The sequence below is a fragment of the Sebastes fasciatus genome, chromosome 23 (genome assembly GCF_043250625.1).
Source record: "Sebastes fasciatus isolate fSebFas1 chromosome 23, fSebFas1.pri, whole genome shotgun sequence".
In the NCBI taxonomy this organism is placed as follows: Eukaryota; Metazoa; Chordata; class Actinopteri; order Perciformes; family Sebastidae; genus Sebastes; species Sebastes fasciatus.
The window spans coordinates 5,333,567-5,357,423 of record NC_133817.1 but is presented as its reverse complement, the minus strand read 5'-3'; the positions used below and the strand labels follow the sequence as shown (position 1 = coordinate 5,357,423).

At 39.6% G+C, this 23,857-nt stretch overlaps 1 protein-coding gene across 3 annotated transcripts in view; it reads left to right on the top strand.

The window, feature by feature from the left end:
• The window catches only part of ano2b (anoctamin 2b), an 87,685-nt gene extending 64,590 nt beyond the window's left edge, over positions 1-23,095 (top strand). The window contains exons 24-28 of one of the 3 annotated variants that reach the window (XM_074625356.1): positions 2,096-2,248; positions 2,414-2,466; positions 4,769-4,947; positions 16,568-16,673; positions 19,003-23,095. In XM_074625356.1, the coding sequence (XP_074481457.1) occupies positions 2,096-2,248; positions 2,414-2,466; positions 4,769-4,947; positions 16,568-16,673; positions 19,003-19,386 (875 nt within the window). In that variant the 3' untranslated portion in view covers positions 19,387-23,095. The remainder of the gene's footprint in view (positions 1-2,095; positions 2,249-2,413; positions 2,467-4,768; positions 4,948-16,567; positions 16,674-19,002) is intronic. The other 2 variants (XM_074625357.1, XM_074625358.1) reach the window with 2 other exon arrangements.
• The last annotated feature ends 762 nt before the right edge of the window (positions 23,096-23,857 follow it).

Here is a 23,857-nt window from a genome sequence, read left to right as displayed (position 1 = left end):
TCTTAGTGTCAAATAATTAATAACTTATTCAAGTGGTAACTAAATCAATTAAAGGAGTGGAAAAGGGGATATGACTGCAGAGAAGAAGAAACGAGTAAAAGGGGAAAGAAAGAAAGACAAACAGAGTACAGATGGAGAAGAGTTGAGAAAGAGATAAAAACTCAAGAACAGAAACCTCGTTGAGGGATTTTGCTTCCTTTACACAGTCTCCATCTATCTCTATAAATAAGGCTGAACGGTGTTATAGTACACTGGCTGTTGTATTGTTGTCAAGAATAAACAAAAATATCCAGTAAAGAAATGTCTTGAATTATTTGGTAAAGAGCAATTATCAGTTAACTTCTTGTTTTGAGAGTAATCATCAATATATATATTAAGATTTTAATACATAACGTAACAAATTTCAGCTTGACATCCAGAGTCAAATAAGCAAAATAATTTGGGGTAAATAGAATAAAATTATACATTTTTAGAAAAAAAAAATTTTTTATCCATATATCACAACATTTCTTAATGAATCTGTGATATATATTATATGAAACCACTGTATCTGCAGATACTCCGCTAACCAATAGAGTGCTACAGGAATGAGTCCTAAAACCCGGAAATTAGTTTTAGCATTTTAGCACTTCCGGTTCGCTTGTCTGGAAGTCAATGGGTTTTTCGTTAGATGCCTGAAATAAGGTCTGTGGTTAACACAAGCTGTAGAGATTTTAACGTTTTGTTCTACGACATAAAATACATCAATAAATATCCCACTCATGAAGCCTTTAGGTTTTTTTAAAAAGGCGGTGGCTAATAAGTGGCTAAACGCCAACTCGACTGCCTCAATGTTTATACTCGCGCTCATGCGATTAATCATGAATCGTGATCGCGATTAATATTCAATTAATTGCGCAGCCCTAGACAATATTGTACAATTCTTCATTATTATATAATTATCTCCCACTCCACTGTTACCTTGAAGTGAACTTCCATCTTGAGGTGGATCCCAGATGCTCTTCTGGACCGTGTTGAGGCTAGAAAATTGATTTCTCTCTTTAACAAATTCTCTTTCACTCGCTCAAGTTAAAAAAAAACCTAACTGGGATGTGCTTTGAGATAAAGACGGACAAAGAATAAAGTGATAATCAGCCACTGCTGCAAGGCAATTAAGGAAAATAGGGAAATGTTTTGTAGTGTTTGCAGCGGGACAGTAGTAGTAGACACCCATGATACTACTATGACGTAAACTTAAACCTCAATAGCGTCTGATTTATGATCTTTCAAACTGCAGTAAGACACTTAAAGAAAGTCTTTGTTTAGACTCTGCCCTGCGGTGGAAAGATGTAACTTGGGTTATATTCATGTCCGTCATAAAGTGAATTACATAAATTCTAGCAATGGGATTTTCCCTGAGTTATGCTAGTCAGCTTTTTTTAGTTTTTGTGAGGACTAGAGCAAACAGCTGGAGGCTGATACTGATATGAACATTTGAAAGTCATCAGCATAATTATGATAAGAAACAATGTTAGAAATAGAGATGCTCCGATGCATTTTATTTCCTTCCCGATACCGATTCCGATACCTGAAGATATGTATCAGCTGATACCGAGTACCAATCTGATACCAGTGCATTAAAAACAAAAATATATTATTAGTTTTCAACAGCTGCATACTTCTAACCCTGTATAGATGTGATATGATCGCCATCATTGTTGTATGGCCTGGCTCAGGTTAAACCTTTTGTAAAACATCTTTTATTATCTAGTTTGACAGATGTTCCAGATGTAAATTATTGCAGCCAAATTGCTGACATTTAGCTCTGGCTAACGTTACACTCTCCGCTACCTAGAGAGCGCTTCGTCTGGAGTTTAAGGAGGAGGTGCTTTGGAAAACTGGCCTTGAACGACCAGGAGAACCTCCGCTTGCTCAAACTCAGGGGTGTTAAGGGGTCCAGAAGGAAAAGGAGGAAGCTGAGCGCCAGCGAGTAGAAGCTGCAATTCAGCGTGAACAAGAGCAGCAAGAATTTATCAAAGAAAAAGAGAAGGACATTTTGCAAGTTGCAGGAGGATGCAAAGAACTTGTATGATGATTGTTTATCTCTTTCCTCCAGTCATCCAGTTTGGTTTCGTCTCTCTGTTCGTGGCTTCGTTCCCGCTCGCTCCGCTCTTCGCTCTGCTCAACAACGTCATCGAGATCCGACTGGACGCCAAGAAGTTTGTTACGGAGCTACGCAGGCCGGTCGCCGTACGCGCTAAAGACATTGGTAAGCTGGTGTGACACAAATTGGGTTTAATTCACCAGCTACAGTGTCAGAGCCCATTTACACATTTGTCACTGTGCTTAATACAGAATATCCGTCTTTTCCCTTCTCCTACTCCTTATCACTTTAACCCTTCCCTCTCTTTCTCTCGCTCTCTTCTTTCCATAGGTATATGGTACAACATACTGAGTGGAATGGGAAAGTTCTCCGTCATTATAAATGTAAGTATTAATGCAATGTCCCGGCGTCAGTCTGCTCTTTGAATTAGTTATGAAGGCATATATACTGTATATGCACAAGGAATGCATGAAGGCGGGTATTCTACAGTAGGTACTCTGCATAATGAGACTGTTTTAAGAAAGCACTTTAACACTTCGATAAGGCAGAACTAACTTAATGTTGAGACATTAGTGTAAACGAATTCACGGAGGCGACTGTCAGTCTCTCGCAGCTTGTCCAGCACATTTTAAACTGTGAGTCAGCCTGTGAAATCACTTGTTCAATGTATTCTGTAGCTTTGGTGGGAGCTTTGTCATGTCTGTAAAAGATAACCCCTGATGATTACTGTACGTGGTTACATTCTTCCTATTCTCATGAGTGTAAATTCAAGTTTGACTCATTTAGAATAACACTGTGCAACATTTCAAAGTTATTACATTATCGCCTTACCTCATTTTTTTAGCGGCGTAGGGGTGGGTGATGTTCAGGAGGAGATAAAAAGTCAACAGTAGATGTCACATAGAGGTGATGTATTGCATCTGAAAGCTGGGAACCTGGAGATTAATTTGAGCTCAGCACTCAAGTTCTTCTAGTCATAAATCAGAAATAAACATTAATTAATTTAAATAAATTGTGTATAAGGGCTTAGAACATTATGATAGAAGTATATAATGGTCATTCCCATGCTCTATTATGTCTCATAAGTTGTTGCAGCAAGTTTTGGGTTGATACCATTTACATAGATTTTTTTACCACTCGATAATTTATAAAAATGACCAATAATCCCTCTAAAGTACCTCATTGAGACACCAAGACTTTGATGAACACCATAGAAAAAGCCATGCTGGGATTTGGTTTCAAAAACTTTTGACATTTGGAGATTTCTGCATTTTTGGAATTGCATTTTCCGGTGATTGGATAGCGAGCGCCTCTGTTCTGGAAACTGCTCAGAAACCCCCTTATTGTCAATCTACCTAGGAAAGCCATCCATCCTCTGAATGCTCTAGGTCTCTAGTTTGATCCATCCATCCTCTGAATGCTCTAGGTCTCTAGTTTGATCCATCCATCCTCTGAATGCTCTAGGTCTTTAGTTTGTGGTTGTAAAGTTTCATGAGGCTGTGATTATCCTAGAGGTCTCCACAGGTCATTTTATACAGTGAGGTCAAATGTTTAAAAAATGGTCTCACTCCAACGAAATGGCTCCTATGGGGACTAACATCATCACACATGAATACAGTTGGGCTCATTGGATCCACCAGAGTCTCAGCTTTACAGTGATACCCAATTTATGTAATTCCAAGACTGTTTAGGGACCCCAGGATGCAGACATATTCAAATATACCATTTTAGAATAGGCGAAAATAACACATTTGTACAAAGTGGGCATGTCTGTAAAGGGGAGACTCGTGGGTACCAATAGAACCCATTTTCATTCACATATCTTGAGTTGAGAGGTCAAGGGACCACTTTGAAAATGGCCATGCCAGTTTATCCCCGCCGAAATTTAGCATAACTTCGTAGCGTTATTTAGCATTCTTCCCGACAAGCTAGCATAACATGGTTGGTACCAATGGATTCAGGAAACAAGGTTAGTTCATTAACTCTAAGAATCACAGTCAAAGGTTAACAAAGACAGTGCTTTGTCACTCCTCTGCTGAAACATTTCCACTTGTAATCCAGCTTTCATCAAGTCTGCCGTGTGCATTGCATATACTTGCATAAATTACCCATTGCTGACAATGATAGCGGTTAATATTAAATTAAGATTTAACCTCTGTTTGCTCTGAGATGTAATCCGTCATGACCTATTGAGATCCCAGAATCATGTCCGAAACACCTTAAGATGCTGAACCGCGGAGGTCAGTGTGTGTTGTGGAGTCAGGAAAGTTCTGCTTGGGATTTGTCCTCGGCCAGCAAACCAAATCCTACTCCGTTTACTTTTAATACTAAAGAGATTTGAGAAGGATTCAGAAAAACAAGCAGCAGGAGTTTTTATTTATACTAGATCTTACGGGGCATTGGACACATATACAAACATTTAAGCTGCCTCAAGAGCTTGAAGGCAGTGGAAAAGTGGGAGCAGAATTCCACTTTTGGTGCATCAGTTCTGCAGACTGAGTTATGAGATCTGTGCTTTTAATCATCTGAAAATAAACTGTTTGACCCCCCTCAACTCTTCTACTAAAAAGTGTGACAAATCACAAGTTTTACAGGATCAAACTTCTTGTTTCACGCTGTATTTATTTTTGATGAATTCTCACGACAGAAAAATGTTTCACTCTGTCTCTCTCTTTCTCTCCGGAGGCCTTCGTGATCTCCTTCACATCCGACTTCATCCCTCGGCTCGTCTACCAGTACATGTTCAGTCAGACCGGCACCATGCACGGCTTCATCGACCACACGCTCTCCTACTTCAACGTGTCCAATTTTAAACCTGGCACGTCACCGCAGAACGCAGAGCAAGGAGACATCACCGTCTGCCGGTAAAAGCACACACACACACACACACACACACACACACACACACAAACACAAACACGCATGCATACACTTACAAGTTACTCCACGTGAGGTGGACCGCCGGTATCATTTGTGTTCATTCCTGCTATTTTACATGTTATGGAAGACCCAGATGTGTCGGAAAACCAAACGCCGTCCAGTCTGGGTCCATAACATCACTTGGCGGCGAGCTATATTCACATACAGTGCCATTGTACCGACTGTACCACACATTGCTACTGCGGTATGAACCCAAAATATACAGATTGTGCTGTGATTTAATTGCAATAAACAGATCAAAAGGATGCTGAAATAACAACATAATGATGCTGATTTTTAAAAAGTCTGAATTCATGCTTTGTCAGGCCTGTCTGCAAGACGACAATCAAACAACTTTTAAATTGTTTGTTTTCTGAATGGAGTTTGGATCGATCAATGCCAGGCTATGCTAACATTGTAGGTGCTCTATCAACACTCAACATAACGTTATCTAGGCATAAATACGGCAGCAACATTGTTGTAAACGGATCAACAGCATGCCGAAATAACAACATAATGATGCTGATTTGTAAAAAAGTCTGAAATCATGCTTTGTTATGTCTCTCGTCTCTCACTTTTTGACGATTCGATATAAGGAGCCAAACATGATTTGACGATCAGACGACAATAGCCAAGACTTGACCAATCAGATTTGACTCTGTAAATTCATAGTCGGGGACACCTCTACTAATTTGCACACACAGCCCTAGCTGTTTCTGATTTTCTGATATATTTTTGCTTTTACTGCCTGTGGAGTACTTTGTGCATTCAAGTAAACAGTCAAGTCAGTTCATCTATTTTCACATCGGATCAATTTAGTTTGGGGGATTTTGTCTGAGTGGATAAAACAACTTTACTCTGTTTTGTCATAGCGTGTAAACACTCTGGTCTCTGTATCGACAACGAATAACTACCATTATCATGCTCATTTCAAGGCTAGTATCCATTTAATCTGACAGAAGGATCTCTGTATTTCTTTTTTGCTTCATGGAGATGATATCTATCCCCGTCTGCATCTTCTCTTTCCTTTCAAACCTTTTATTCATATCAAGAAACCTTTTGGTAACACCCTGAATAACATTTGCTTTCATAACTTTCTAACATTCACATTGGACACAGTATGTAACAAGCTCCCACAGCCCTCAGCAGAAAGTCTGAAAGAACGGCACACACTTTCCGTTTTGTGCCATAAAGCAGAGGTTCTCAATCTCTTTTCAGCCAAGGACCCCTTACAAGATAGAGAATAAACCGCGGACCCCGTCATGTATATCCCTTAGAATAATTTTAGTGCCATGGACCCCTGGGGGTCCCTGGACCCAACTTTGAGAATCAGTGCTTTGAGACTCAAAGGCATAGCTGGCTTTGTATCCTGACAAGCAACCAAGAGACTCAATTAAAGTATATGCAGTGGGAATTGAGATATCAGCATTTGATACATATAATATTATATCATCTGCATAAAGAAACATATTGTGTTATATTCAATGACGTGCATATACAGTAGGACTGCTGCATTTTATGAGTGATAATTGCTATTGCAAATGGCTTGAGCAAGGGCCTCCAAAGATAAATAAAGTGGGAATTGTGCACACATTTTATGGTGGACTAGGATTACATTCATTCAGGCAAACCTGTATGGAAAAGTTGGACATTGGCAGATGATAAAGAATAAAGTATTTGCACCATTTATACACTTTTAAGAGCCAAAATGAAAGCGCTTAATGCCCACAGGTAATCCTTATCTGGATGGTATGAGGCATTTTCTGCATCTAGTGCGTAAACTGCACAGTCTGAGATGGGGTGGAGTTGATGAGTTTTCAGATTTAGAAAATACAGTGCACTATTGTATCTTTGCATTTTCACTCATGCCAGTGGCAAGCATCTTCTCTTTCATAATAATCAATATAAAGCGCTGTAGAAGAAAAGGTCATGGATGCCGGCGCCCACAGACAGAGGTCAGCCCGCTGTTACATAAGACAGCAAATAATTACAGTGCAAGAATACAGTCTTTGTGCCAACGTAGTGTGGTACGTCACGCCAGAAACACGACGAGATACCGAACGCCCTTGAATGTCTAAATGCGTGAAATTGGCTGGAGGATGTTCCAAGCAGGGTGTGTGTGTGTGTCAGCAGTGTGTGTGGTGCTTTATAGTGTATGTACACTGTGTCCAGACAGAGTATTCATTGCTTAAGGCAAATGATTCAACTCAGTATGTAATTCGAAATATGTCAGATCCTCCAGACAGTTCATTTCTTTCTTTCTTTTGGACAAAGTTCTTTTTTTTAACGATGTTTTTATAGGGGTTTTCCAATTGTGACAAACATTACATAATAATAAAATGGTCAGTCTTGGCAGCAAATAAAGTAGACCATCAATTGATTATGCAAGTCAATTAAAAAAAGAAAAAAATAGTATTTAAAACAGAAATGAATATACAGATGTTACAGTAATTACAATGTACAGAAATCTTAAAGGTCACATGGGCTACACCTAATAATCTTATTCCAATACCAGTTCATTTTGGTACTCTAGTTCTCAAAGTGGGGTCCGTGGCACTCTGCCAGGGGGTCCATGAAAGGTTTTCAGATTTATTATCATCAATTATCATGTAATGATTTTTTTTTATAAAAGGCCTCATAATTCAACGAATAATATTTAATTGTTTAAATCTACAGTTTCATCCAGGAGACCGTGTAAAAAACAAAAGTAAAGGTTGATTTCACACTTGCAACATAACATTTTATGTAACGTTGTTCTACATAATGTTGTTACTCTTGTAGGATAGAATAACGAATGGATCGGGTGAACAGGGAATGGAGAAATAACTGATACGATCATTGAACAGAGGATAAGATAAAGCTAGGGGATAGAGAAGCATGGAAAGATGTAGAAAAAATAAGACAGGAAAGGAAGGAAGGGGAGAGGCACTGTAGTTGGATGGATAAAGAGATGGATGGTGTGACAGAGGCCAACCACTAAGGTATTAAATCTTTAATTACATTTAAAAACAGCAGTGTGAGGAAGTTGAAGAAGACAGTTTCTGCGTCAGTGGGCAGAGCATCACTGTACATAATCTGCAGACATGTTTTCTCTACTGTATTCCCAGTGCTAGATGAGTGCTAAATAAAAATGTGGATAAACTTTGAATTCTGCTTGGTGGTAAAAAGGGAAAAAACATTTCAGACTATTTCCAGAGAAAAAATAGCTTTTATTCTTGAAAGGCTTAATGCGAAAATCTGTTAATTTATAGCAGCCATAAATGGTGGTTAACCATTTCTTTGGAAAAATTTGGATGTTGCAGCAGCAAATAGTAAACAGATGCAGCAACTAAAGTATTTAAATTAAAACAGTGCATTAAACATTATGCAATTAATGATGTAGAAATGACAAAATAAAGATATGAAGTAGAGCAGTGACAAAACAGCAGCTCAGTTTGAGAAATGTTGATGTCATAGTTTGTCAGTCGCTAATGACCATAGGTTAACCAATCCAGAGATCCACTATAATGTTCAATTCCCTGACCATGACAACCATAGATTTTTAACACATAAACCAATTAATAAGTACGGCTGTACCAAATGTCATTTGTTTTACATTTGAAGCTAATGTTGAGGTTTTTCGAATGAAGCTTTGAATATCTGTCATCATATTTTATGACATTATCACCATCAAAATAAAATCTTAAGTGGTTCATTTGATTAAATGAGTTAGTCTTTTTGTATTAAATCAACTTTCTTTAATAGATATAACTCGTCAGCGTGTGCTTCCCTTTGGTGCAGCAAACAAGAGAGAGAAACAGTTTGCTCTGGAGTTATTGAAGATGTTGTTTTTGAAAGACTAAACACCAACAAATATGGATTGAAGTAGAATAGTTCGTTAGATAAAAACATGTTGTGAATTTTGTAAACATTTATATCTATCTTTTTCAATATATTTTTACTTTTGCACTTTACAACGCTCTGGAGTTATTGGAAATGTTGTTTTTGAAAGACTAAACACCCCCAAATATGGATTGAAGCAGAATATTTCATTAGATAAAAACATGTTGTGAATTTTGTAAATCACAATCACAATCAGAAATACTGTATTGATCCCCGGGGGGAGTTGAGGCATTACAGTTGCTCTTTTATAAATTATCTTTTTCAATACATTTTGACTTTTGGACTTTACAACGATCTGGAGTTATCGGAAATGTTTGGATCATACAACGAGTCTGAAACAATCCTACGCAGCCACCACTGGAATCAAATTCTACAAATAGTATAATACTAATAATATCAGTGTAACCTAATCTTTATGTGCAACTATGCAGAAAAAAACGGTTTGAAACAGAATGAATAGACTTGCAAAAAATTAAAGCTGCGCAACTTTTTGGTACAGCCCTGTAAATAAGACCTTCACTCAGATATATTGTAGCCTGTAGCACACTGATTTAAGGCAACAAAATATTAGTAGACTAACGTCTTCACTAGACTGATGATTTTAGTGGTCATACCTTGACAAGGGAAAGTGATAATTCTTACTGACCAGAAATTTTTCTCATAAAATGTTCTTGAAAATGACGTTTAAAGGTGATTCAGGTCTAATCCCTACCAGCCCCTACGGTCGTTTGGCTGACTTCCATGTGGAAGGGGCAAGAGAAACGGCAATTTTCCTACAGGAGATACACTTTTTTTTCTGTATTCCTGACATGTTCTGACGTCTGTTAGTTTTAAATCATATTATATTTAGCCAGAGAGTTTAACACTGATTTACAGAAAGCAAAGGACAAATACACAGCATAAACAGATAAATCAAGGATAATGAAAACAAGAGAAAGGACGAGTTAACCACAAACTCTTGTGATTAGAAGGCTTTATATGTTGCAAATCATCGTCTCTTCCTGGATAAGACTTTTGAAAAGACTGCAGGACTTTTAGGATTCTACCTGCTTAATGTCAAGACGGCGCTTGTTCCCAGAGCTGACGGGAAGTTGGCACACTTAATACCTGGAAGTCGATTGATTGCCGAAGAGTTATGTGTTGGATTATCATGTCAATTCTGATAGGATGTTTTCTTTTGGTGCATCAATAGAAAATATATTAATTGTGCTTGGCTCAGAAATTAGTTCAGGAATACATGTAAATGTGCAAATATCAGAGACATGTTGGAACAACGCTGAAGTAAACATGTCATCATGAATTATGAAGATGTCTCATGGGTATAGTAGCTAATGTGTTCTTTCAGTTTTGAGCTTTACTTCTAGTTTCCTTTTTTGATAAATGAATATAATTTGGAATGCTAAAACAAAGAGGTGAGATATATAATTTGCCCTTGATTGATCAGCGCTGCCTAGTTTGACCGTTTGGTCGGAGTTCGCGAGTGATTGACAGCTGGCTCTCATAGACGGCAGATCTCAGATCAGCTCTTACTGCTTGTTTTCCTCCGGTCTGTGAAATCTTGCAGATGCCGTTAGGAGCACCAGAGGACACAGAGGAACATGATTTTTTTCAGGTTACCTGTTTCATGAACTACTGTCACGATATAGCGACCGTTTTATGAAAATAACTTTTTTTTAAATCGTATTTCCTCCAATCTCGCCTACTTCAGCTTTAACCAAGGGAACTGTATATACAAAATACCACTAATTTGTGAGGAAAAAAATATGTTTTTAGGTTGCTGGAAAAAATGTTTTTATAAATAATGACTGATATATTTGACTTCAGGACATCTCTGACTACATACATGCTGAAAATCAAACATTTTTACTGTATCAAGTTAGATATTTAAGTCCATAGAAATGTATAATTCAACTTTTTCCCCATAGTCTAGTTATAAAAAAGTTAACAAAACTCACAATAAATTGTAATATCGAATCGCAATACTTATAAAATCGCATACATATCGAATCGGCATTCGAGTATCGCGATAGTATCAAATCGGGAGATAGGTGAATCGTCCCAGCCGTACTAAATAACTGTTCTAATGTGTAACAAACTGAACTGAACTGGACTGCTTAGTGGAAACGAAAAAAACTATTGTTTTAGGTCATTGATCTGAACCATAGATGTCCATGTTACCTGACAGCAACCATGCTCCATGATGAGGAGTTAGTGTGTGTGTTTGTTTTAAGGATGGGAATGGTCTGACATTTGTTTGTCTGTAAATATATTAATGGATCCCAGGGGGCACTCAAGTCTCTCACATACTAACTATAATCTCATTGGTCTTATGAGAGAATATTGAGTTAGATGCTCCAGTTGTTACTGAGCTGAACGATTATAACCAAACATGGAGTGTGTACAAAACACACACACACACACACACACACACACAGGAAGAGAGAAAGATGAAGAAATATTTCTTTGATATTTCATATTTGATTCCCCACAGACAAGTTGAGTTAAACTGACTTGAGCGTGACACGATGAGGTCTCGTCTTGCAGTTTAGTTCACATCGGAAGTTGATCTACGACAAAACACTGTAAAATATTTGCGAGCGAGCGAGTGAGAGGAAGATGAAAGAAAAAAAGAGAGGGAGAGAAGAGCTGACTCTCACTGGCAGCATTCCTCACTCATGACTGTATAAGGAGAAGGAAGCAGACACCATAAGACCCTGCTGACACACACACACACAATGCACACACACAATGCACACACACATCTCGCCCTCCCTCGCTATTATTTCTATACTGCTGGTCATTTAGCGAGACAATCAGGCCACTTCATCTATTTCGGCTTCAGAGGCATTTCTTCGTGACAGAGTGTGTGTGGATGTGACTTGTCTCAATTTAAAACTTTGATGTGATCCATCACATAACACAAACTGACATGTGTGCTTCCTGTAAAGGACAGTTTCCAGTGGGATCGGCATTTCCTGCATTCCCAGTTGTGATTCATTAAAAAAAAAAAAAAAAAGAAGAAGAATTTTAAGCATCTAACTTGAAATCATAATTATCATTTTATCAGCTCTAGAGTCTTGCGATCATCCTTTAGACGTTTTGACTTGTCATAGTAGGAAAAGCACACTCATAACATTAATGATGCTCTGTTCTATTTAAGTGTCCCAGTAAGCCATGACAGTGTGACAGCATGTACAGTACCAGGACCCTGAAACTGGAGCAGCTAAATGGATCACTCATTTCAAAATATTTGCACTGTAATTTGTATGTATAACCCACGTAATCATGAGCCAGGACGTGCAGGGCTGCCTCCAAGGAAGTCAGGTGAGGTAGTATGAAGAGCGACAAAGTCCACGTAGAGAGAAGATCGGGCGGTGGGTGGATTGGTCAAACAAACACTGTTCATGTCCCGTGTGAAACAAGTGAACGTTGATTTATTTTACAATACATTTGTTACGTGACTTAACTAACACCACGTGCATAAGTTACGAAACAAACATAATTAATTTACGTAACAATCATACTTATTTTAAGTAAGAAACCTACTTATTTTATATAACAAACATACTTACTTTACAAAACCACTATTTTACGTAACAAACACTTATTTTACGTAACAAACACTTATTTTATGTAACAAACATACTTATTTTACAAAACAGATGTACTTATTTTACGTAAAAAACATACTTATTTTACGTAACAAATGTACTTATTTTACAAAACAAATTTACTTATTTTACGTAACAAATGTACTTATTTTACAAAACAAATTTACTTATTTTACGTAACAAATGTACTTATTTTACAAAACAAACTTACTTATTTTACGTAACAAACTTACTTATTTTACGAAACAAACGTACTTATTTTACGAAACAAATGTACTCATTTTACGTAACAAACACTTATTTTAAAAAACAAATGTACTTTTCATTTAAAAAAATGAAAAATATCTTTTCACAAGTTATCATACAAGGATACGTTGCATAATTTAAACACAACAATCACAGCGTTACTGTATGCAACCAATAGATTGTATCTTTGTGGAGGGAATGGTTGAGATTGTTGTTTCTTAACTGTAGCTATAAAGGTGCAGTTTGCTTTTGAGATAGACGGACTACCGGCGTCCTACATCCATGTTCCCAGACACTTACTTTGCTGGGGTTAATAGTACTTTAGACCTCCATAACTCTTCAAAGGAGGCTTTTCTTTATGTTGACCATGCAGTACAAACATGAAGCAGGCAGCTGCAGAGGAAATAGACTCATATATGTCTGCTCATGTTTTCCAGTTCAGTATCTCCCTGTGCTCCGTGCATTCAGTGGCTCATCATGAGGTACCAGCATGAATAGCAGAACTGTACTGCAGAAAACATGTCATGCCTTATTTACATCTTCTACCATGTTTTGGCACATCATGCCGTCTGCCTCTTTGCTAGACCATGTGGTTAGATAAGTGATAAATATGTGTACACTTATTATTTGACTTGATTTTGTGCCTAAGAGGACTGCTCTATAGCTGCACATGATGCTGATCTTCGCCTATGAATCTCAATCTCCTTTGAACTGTACATCCAGTGGTTTTGGGAGGAGGCGTTTTGCAGCCCGAGATGTTATCGAGATTAACAATGAGATGGGTTGTCTCCCTGCTATCTACTGCCTTGAAAGGAATGTTATATGTTGAACTTCCCACAGGGGAACGCTTAAAGTAGCTGTTGTAAAAATGGATCCCTAAAGTACTGTAACATAAAGCCCACTCCAAATCCAGTCACTCCCCTCACTGTACACTCCTCTCTTCAAGGAATACTCCAATTTAAAGGCATGAATAAAGTGTTTTACAGACCTTATCAGACCACCATTGTTGAGAAAAAAGTTCTGATTCTGATTGCTTTGAATGTTAAAATGAGTTCATAGTTCGCAGTCACCCGACTGATTTGCTTTTGGCTTGGTGTTCAGAAGGAAGTGTTGTATCCTACAGTACAGACTTGGAACATAGCTGCATTGTTGTTTATTGCTTATTGATAAATCTGATTATGTGTAGCAGGTTTTTAAGCAGTTTCTTCCCCCTCAGCTGTCAACTCAGCTGCTTTTGATTGAATCCTGCTGTGTTCTTACAGTATATATTTCCATATGTGAATGACTGACCGCATCCAAATAGTTGTATCATAAATAAACCCTGAAGTTTAGGCTGGGAGAGATCCTCTCTGTGTCTTATTTAGGGGTGATTGCATCCAACAGGAAACAGCTTGGTCGACATTGACTTGGCTTTGCACCAGGAATACACAATACACAATAGGTTGGCTCATCCAAACTATCAGTGCATGTACAATGTGTTAAAGGTGCAGTCAGCGATTTTAATCCAATAACATTTTTGGCAAATTCAGCGAATATTTCCTCACCAGCTGTGTGCACATAAAAAAAAAATCTGGTGTTCATACCAAGCGGCAAGCTCCGTTGCTGAAAGTGAAGCCAACACGGCAGTCCAAAAAACCTGCAGTTCTTCGAGTGGCCACTTGAGGCTGGCTCCAAAAGACCCCCATGTTAAAATGCCCAACTTTACTGCAGAAATAAACCTGTGTACAGCCTGGTACACAAAACGGTTTTGGTCTTTATAGCTAATTTCCCCGTTCATGACAACTGTACAGCGGGTGAATTTGTATATAACTCACCTGTTTAAATTATATTGAGGCTTAAAGTTTGGTGTAATTAAGGCGTGGTCGCTTTGAGTGACAGTTCGCTAGCTTCTAGCTGTCTGCTCTGCTGCGTCACCTGGGTCGCCTCAGCTCCACCGACGATCCACCTCTTTGCCCATTTTTGGACTAACCGGGAGTCTAACTCGTGAAAATAACAACAAAGCATCAAAGTTTTTCTCCTCCACACTTTGCAGTTACATCATTCTCGCCACAGAGACACTCTGTTGTTTTCTTAGTGCGTCTGCATCTCATCATCTTTGTCCTCTGATCCTTTCTCGTTGCGCTGCAGCCAACAGATTCAGCAGCAGCTCTGGCGCCTGAATTGTCCGACTGCCACAAGTCACATTACTACACCGTGTTTTCATTTATACGGCCTCTTACAGTCCGCTAATGAAACACTTGGTCTGTGATCCATCTGTAGTAACACTTCATACGCCAACATAAGAACCATTCATGACTCAGCTGGCTTGATAGCAGCCTGCTAGCGACAAAAGGAAGAGTTTAGTCTCTTCTTTTCATCTTTCTTTTTTTCAGTGAAACAACAAATCGTAACCTAAATGTGACCGATCCTTTGCCAAACCAAAGACTGGCTCAAGAATGTTTTTATTTATGTGTGTTAGATCCACAACTTCCTCAAGCCTTGAATTCAAATCGGACTTTCTCTTAAAACAGATAAACAGCTGTTTTATGTAGTGTGTGTTATGTTACCGGACAAGACCACATTCTCAACCTGCTCAGTCACAGACGTTCTTTCAGTCTTTAATCTGACAGGTCAGCTATCGTTTTAGTCATTTCTCACTCTCATCTTTCTCCATTTCCTTTAACTCTCTCTCCCTTTATCTCAAAACGTTCCTCTCATTCTTCTCCCTCTGTTCCCTTTCCTCTTTCTTGCCTCCTCATCCTCATCCTGTCTTGTCTCCGTCTTCGATCCCTTGTCCTCGTTTTGCCGTTCCCTCAACATGTGGTTTGAGTTTTTCCGCTGTTTAGAGTGTTTACTACAAAAGAAAACAAAGGAAAGGAATCCAATTAAAGTTTATTGCGCTTTGAGTCGGGTCCCGAGCGGAGCGGAGGAGTGGGATGTTTGATTGAGGGAAGGTCTCGGCCAGGTAAAGATAAATCACGTTTGGCTCACAGGGTGGACGAGGAAAGTTTGTCTGAGACCGATTCTCAGACACCGCATCGCTCAGCGATCACCTGTCAGTCAAACAGTGTTGGAGGAGCTTCCCTTGCTTTTTTCCTGTATGTGTTGCTTTTGTTTTAGTGTTTAACCCTCTGAGACCAGCAATAGACCCATTTTTGTCTTTTTTAGGGGGATACAGGTGGTCTTTAGGGGCAGATAGCAGGTCAACAGTAGATGTCACATAGAATTGGTGTACATCATCTGTGTACACTCACATATTTGGTGCTAAATTTAACCATTTTTTACCACTTAAGAATTGATAAAAAATAATCAATAACCCCTCCAAAATACCACATTAAGACACCAAGACGTTGAGGAACACCATAGAAAAAGCCATGCTGTGATTTGGTTTCAAAAACTTTTGACATTTTGGAGATTTCTGCAAGAATCGCATTTTTCGACGATTGGATGGCGAGCACTTCTGTTCTTGAAACTGCTCAGAAACCCCCTTATTGTCAATCCATCCTCTGAATGCTCTGCGTCTCTAGTTTGTGGCTGTAAAGTTTCATGAGGCTGTGATTATCCTAGAGGTCACCACAGGTCATTTTATACAGTGAGGTCAAGTTTCAAAAAGTGCTCTCACTACAATGAAATGGCTACTTTGGGGACTAACATCATCACACATGAATACAATTTGGCTGATTGGATCCACAAGAGTCTCAGCTTTACAATGATACCCAATTTATGTGATTATCATAAAGTGGGCATGTCTGTAAAGGGGAGACTCATGGACATAAAACATTGAAATTTGAGTTACTCCATTTTTAGCATCCACATTCTGACTCTTTACATGTTTATTTTGTTCTAGGTACAAAGACTACAGGGAACCCCCCTGGTCTGCAGATGCGTACACGTTCTCCAAACAGTACTGGTGCGTCCTGGCTGCGAGACTGGCTTTCGTCATACTGTTCCAGGTATGAGCTCATTGTGTTTCTGTCTATAAGCTGCTCAATTTCAATCCGCTCATTTAAAGAGGACCTATTATGCTCATTTTTCGGTGCATACTTGTATTTTGGGTTTCTACTAGAACATGTTTACGTGCTTTAATGTTAAAAAAACACATTACTTTTCTCATACCAGCTGTGCTGCAGCACCTCTTTTCACGCTCTGTCTGAAACGCTCTGTTTGAGCTCCTCCCCCGTCCTGAAAAGCCCAATCTGCTCTGATTGGTCAGCTTGAATAACTGAACCAAACTCTTCGGACTCCGCTCCAGCTCCTCTCTAACTAGCTTTGTTTGAAGGTGTGCCAAACTAGCCGCTAGGCAAAATATGTTACTTGGTGACAACACCATGTTACGGGAAAAAAGGCGGGACTTCAGTGTTTCTGTTGGGGGAGAGTAACTCCCTTTGGCGTGGACTTCGTGCTTTGTAACTTTGCAGATCTTTTACATGCACAATAAACTACATAACACATGAAAGGAAAGAGAAAAAGCACAAAAGCATAACAGACCCCCTTTAAGATCCTTAAAATCACAACATGACACCATATAAAATGAAGATAAAAGCAAACTATCTACATATGTAAATTAGTCAGACGTGTTTAACAGGTGCAAACCTATTGAGAACTTTTCCAATACATCACTCTCATTGCTCTGCAGTATGGCTCAAAGCACCCACACTGTGTTGCTTTGCATTGTGTCATCTCCGTGGCGTTCTGCAAAACAGATTTGTATCATTAAAAGACAGATAAAGTTTTGTTTGTATGTTTGTGTTTGTACGCGTGAGCCAGTCTTTCCTAATTAGGTGGATCACTATGTACTCTCATCACGATCGGGAATATTACCAGATGCCTCAGTCAGACGGCAATCAGCTCATTGGATAAACATCCGGCTGTTCGCCCGCACGCTTCGCTTAACATATGTCTACCAAATGTCCTTCAACAACTAAGCCGTCATTACCGCTGCAGAAAAATCCTTCTTTAAGTGTCAGACACATGAAAAGTATTTAGGAAATTCCTTACAATGTCTGTCAAGTTTCTAGAGAAGAGATGAGCGTGACGTGAAATGGACAAAGTGATTTATTGTAGGCTTGTCTTTAATAGTTTGGCCCGCCAATTTAGCCCGCTTAAAACCCTTAACGCTCTATTCCCGCCATTGGAATCAAAAGTAATACTCCTTCTCAGAGTCATAACCAGTGTGAACCATTGGGACTCACTCTTTCCGAGGACATAATTATCTCTGTTATCCCACCCAAATCAACGTCCATAAATCTACGTAGAAATAATAGAGGAAAGACGCTCATTATAACTCCAGAACTTGCCTGAGAATCGATCATTTTTAAGTTTTATTCAGTATCAAAGTAATCCAGGGATAGTTGTCTGTACTAGGGGCTGTCACAATAACCACAATATTGCAATACCGCAATTTAAATTCTTTGCAACTGGAGTGCCGCAAAAGTCTGGCGACCCGTCCAGGGAGTACTCCGCCTTCACCTAAATGTCAGCTGGGGTCGGCTCCAGCCCCCATGCGACCATGAATAGGATAAGCGGTTACAGATGATGGATGGATGGATGGGAGTGCCGCATTTTCACACTTTGCTACCAACCGCAGCAGCGTGCCGAGGTGCTGAGAGTCTTCTCTGCGCTGAGCGCTGCACGTATGGTTTTTTTTTTCTGGTCACTGAGAGTTGAAAAATGTAGACTGGCGGGTTCGTCCTCCCTCCCTACGTGCTTCGGCCTCCTCCTTCATCCAGAACAGGTGCTCTACCTTGTGCCGACATTTTGATATTCCGTATCATAGCAACCAGACGCAACCGAAGCGCAGCTGGAAAAAAACGCTGCTCCTTGTTGCCCTTCTGTGTTCTGCATTTAACAATAAACAAATAACAATATACCTAATTTTAGCCTAACAATAAAGCTTATTTATACAGCACTAAAATCAAAAGTAATTTGCAAAAAACATAACACGATTTTGAGCCAATCATTATCAGCGCAGGGGAAATTCCTTCACTGCGACAGCCCTAGTCTGTACATCACTAACAGGAACTGCTTATAGCTTATTCAACATACTTTTAATGGTGCCAGTTTGTCAAAATGTACCAAATATAGGTTAAAAAAATGGGGCTCAAGTTGCCCCATAGCCCCCAAAGTGCCCCATCAAAGTATAGATCCCCATCTTAGAGCATGATTATCCCCCAAATGTTCTAGACCCTAGATTCCTTGTAAATTCAGACTCAAAAGAGACTTTAAACTTAATTTTCTTTCCTCCCTTATCCATCCATCCATCCTCTTCTCTCCCTCCTCCAGAACCTGGTGATGTTCCTCAGCCTCGTGGTCGCCTGGCGGATCCCCGACGTCCCCAAAACCGTCGTGGAGCAGTTCAAACGGGAGAAGAAGCTCCTGGTCGACGTCTTCTTGCGGGAAGAGAAGGAGAAATTCCAGCTCATCCGGAGCCTCTTCTCCAAGGACGCCAGCCTCCACCCGAACAGGCACACGCTCCACCCGAGCCACGGCCTGCCCGCCCTGGGCCGCTTCAGCACCCTCCCGCCAGGTCCGACGCAGGGCTCGGCCGGAGACGGAGGAGGAGTGCCGAGGGCGAGGTGTCGGGCCGCCAGCTTCAGCCAGTTCACCCCGAATATCCCACCATCGCCCAGGAGCGAAAACGAGAATTCAAGACACACGGCGGTGTGACGTCAGCCGGGACCTCAGGACTGGAGAACATGTTGCTCGGGTGATTCGGTCCCTGAATGTCTTTGCCTGTGTCTTTAGCGTTCTGAGTAGTGCCGTGATTAAAAAAAAATCACAGCATCCTCTCGAACAAATTAGATTTTACTGGTCTCAGTGTGGTTGAATGTGCAACACTAGTTGAATGAGTGTGTTGTTCCTACCTGCGCCGACTGTTCACCTGATAAAAGTGTTATATAATTTTTACTTTTTGGTAAAAATAACCGATTTAGCGAGGCACACTTGCTTCATAGCGTAGACAAGCAATAATTACAGTGTTAGGCTGAACAATCGAATATTAAAGGACATGGAAGAGACAGGAGATAAAGGAAGAACTATTAACAAATGGACAGATAAAGCGATGAACAATTGATGGACACGGGCTCTTTACCTGAGCTGAATTTTTCTGCTTTTTGTGCTTATGCTCTTTATGTATTTTTTGTTTTTAACAGAATTTGTAGCAGCTTCAACATTCCATATTTCATGTACTTTTCAAGTAAAGGATAATATACAGAGAGCCGGTTATTATTGAAAAATAAACCCCGACGTGGTTTATTTCACAACAATGACCCGCTTGCTGTACATTATCCCGCTTATTACACGGCTACTTAACTTAAGAAATCAATAATTTTACATGAAAACGGTCCGCCAGAGTCTGACATCAGAACTGTGCCCATAGCAACGGTCTGTTATACATAGCAACGCTCTGCTACAATGTAATAACACACCGTAGAATGCTGTGATGGACCAATCAGAATGGAGTATTCAACAAAGCCGTGTAATATTACATGGTAATGAACGCACACACAAGCCTCCTTCTACTAACTGCCTGATTTCTCTCCACAGAACTCAGGAGTCACTTTGAATTATTTTACTAAAATTGTAATGTTAGTCAATATACAGCTGCCGGTTATTGTTTCTCTACATCCTGCTCTATGTATTTGATGGACAGATGCACATGCCAACTGTTGCATGCCACTCATAGACAGCCCAAGCTGTAGTTTTAGACATAGATTATCTGTGAAGCAAATGTTTTTTCCAGTTAGCCATATGGACTTTTACAGCCGTCAACTGAACGACTTAATAACTACACTTCTGAATGCAGAGAGAAAGCCAACTCTTTGCAAACTGTGAACGGCAGCGAGCTAAGAATGATCTCGCCGTTTTTTACTGCCGGTGGAACAAATACTTCCCTTGACACCCCCTTCCTTCATTATGAAATAGACTGTATACGCCGACATTCCTGCGGGTGAGTAATAAATATGGGTTAAATAGAAGAGCTGTGCTTCACATAAAAGAACTCACTGGTGTCACGCAACCTCTGGCAGCCATGTTTGTAGTCTTCAGCTCTTGACTGTCAACATGTTTTATTTTGTACAACTGAGCCATCTGTTTTCATTTCATCACGGATAGATCGGATTGATTTTATGTTTAGATAATAGCTTGTTAGCTAGCTAACATAGGCCTACTACAGTATCTGGTTCAACTATTGCTGTTAACAACGTATTACCATACCAGTTATATTAGCTTTGGCATGTTAAAGTTAAACTGAAATTTGAATTCTCCTCACTTTTTGTGCAAGAAAATATAAGCTATAATGATAAAGTGCATTATCTTCAAGAAAAGGATTTTCTTTACTGTGGCAGCAGTTGACTGACATTTGGGGGCTGGCGTTGCTAGGAGACAGGTTGTCAACTTCCATGATGCGCTACTTATAGAGCGGTGCAGGACTGACATATTTTTATAGGCCAACCCGGAGGTTAGCATCTCACGCGCTCCCTCGACCAATAGCCAATGGGATATTTCCATTAGGTTTTGGATTTTTGCAGAAAATAGGCTCTGTGGCAAACAAACGTTTATGATACTTACATGTTTTGTTCAGCAAGATAATCTTCACAAATGACCACCACTTTTATGATTTGTGTGAATGCAATCGCCAGAAGTAAAAAGCTAACATTAGGCTATAAACAAACTACACCACGGTCGCATGAGTGCGAGTATACACACGAACGAATCGGCATGACGTCTCATTTAGCCACTTGTTAGCAACCGCCTTTTTGAAGACACTTAAAGGCTTCAAAATCCACGAGTGGGATATATACTGACATATTTTATGTCGTAGAACAAAACGTTAAAATCTCTTAAGCTTGTGTTAACCACAGACCTTATTTCAGGCATCTTACTAAAAACCCTATTCAAAATACCCATTGACTTCCAGACGAGGGAACCGGAAGTGTTAAAACGCTAACTCATTTCTGGCTTATTGGACATATTCCTGTAGCGCTCTATTAAAGTGATATTACAAAGCATTTTTGCTTGCCTATATTGGTTACCACTCAATTTACCAGTAATGACATCGCTTGTCAGAACCAAAAATTCGTGCCCCCTGGAGAACACTAATGTAGGAGGCCCTATCGCTGCAGAAAAATGAATAAAGCTTAAATTTATTATAAAACTTAAATTTACTTTTTCTTTTTGGTAGATCCAATTTTGACGAGTCAAAACAAACACCAATGATATATATACTATATGCTGATTTTATAGCAAAAAATGAACTTTAATTTCAGTTCAACTTTAACCATGGATGTGTCGAGAGACCCGGTTATGGTGGAGTGTCAGTCCTGCTGCCAATGTGTCTTGTTGGCAACAACAACAACGTCTTCAGGGGGTAAACACCAGGTGAGCAACTTTCTTTGAAATGATTGGGCGCCACCAGATCCACCTTATCCAGTTCTTGTTACGATGTTAATGCTGTAAACATTCAGTACTGTTTCAGAGGCCTTGTAACTGCTCTTGTATTTCCAAATACATCACAAAACACAACATCTGTTTGCTCAGTTAGGACTCTAGAGACACGTTGTTAACTATAAATGTACTCACATGGACTTTAGGACAAGGAAATCGTGATATTGGTGTTAATTCTGGTTTCTGTCATTCAAAGAAGAGAAATGTTCATCCTTAACCTGATCCTTACTTTACTTAAGCTGGTGTAGAAGTTCTTAAATACATGATTGTTAGGTGGATTATGAAATAATTTTTACATGTCGTGTGATCTTGTTTGCTTTTATCTCATTGGTCTGTTCTTTTTTATTTTGTATTTTTTTTTCTTGGCCTTTTTTTGGACCGGGTAGTACCTTGTGAGGTTACCTGGCCAAAAGAAAAATCCTCAGAAAATAATAAACATACAAGGCTGAAGCGGGTTTCTGTGCTTGCTAGAATGTGGCATCGCAACACCAGTTTGATTTATTCAGATAATCCTCCATGTACGGATATTGGGATGCTTCTTTTTTTTTTAATGAACATCATATTTGTTATTATCTCAGGTGCCTGTTTCCTCTTGTAGGCTTCTCTACGTTATGTTTTGGCACCAGATGAGGTAATTGTAAAGCTTGGTTGGTCTTGCCTGGAAGGCTTTTGGCACCCAGTAGACCAGGTGCACGAGGGATGAATCCTCCCAAACTCTTGTTGTTCCCTCCTGCCTTTTTCTTCATCTTAGCTTTCCTACAAGTTGTCCCGATTCAGAAAAAAATACAAAAGCAAGTGGACTGCCCACTCCGTGTTAAACAAGCTAAATCAGCACTCTGATTAAGCAGTAAGAAATCCTGTATATTTTTCCTGCAAGATGGTGGAGACCAAAACAGAAAGAAAAGAAGAAAGAAAGAGTGCGTTTGACAACTCCATTGGGATGCTCATGTTGAACTGTCTGACAAATGAGTAAGTAGACAACTGTTTCCTAAAACAACTTGATATGACAATGGTACAGTATATCAGGGCTGACTTTCTGCCACCTAGTGGTCATAAATGACTTAATACAGCTTTGAATGTCATCTTCTGATTGAACCTCTGACCGCTCCATCACACAAAGAGCGGGTTATGACTACTGGTTTCACATTTGCTTTATAATTAGACTTAAAGTATGTTATGGTACCTATTCTCCCATGAGGTGATGAATTAAAGACTTAATAAGCAAACATCAAGGTACATTCATTAAACAAGTACCTCTCGCTGGCATGTGCAGCTTTAAATAGGTAATCAGTATTGTGCAGATATCCTTTTTTTAGTCTTTAAATTAAAACATTTTTTACCACTCCTTGCATTCTGTTACAGCACATAGTGAGATAAGAGCAATGTTTAGTCGCATTTGTCCACTTGGTAACGGGGGCACCTGTGGCCGTGAAATCATCGAAAGTCAGCGTCGGGCTCGTGCTTGTGCTCGCTCTAAATGGACATGAACAAGCATCGCTCAACACAGTGAGGCGACACACGTCAGCTAAAAGCACAATATCACTCTATATTTCAGCTGCTTGGCAGTAATGTTAGCTGAGCAGACGAAGGTCTCCATGAATCAATGCTGATACTGTGTTTGCTTCTCCTGCCTCAGCGCAGGCTTCAGCAGCGGGGCTCCCCAGCGATTAACTCGTCTCCCTCCGCCCGCAGC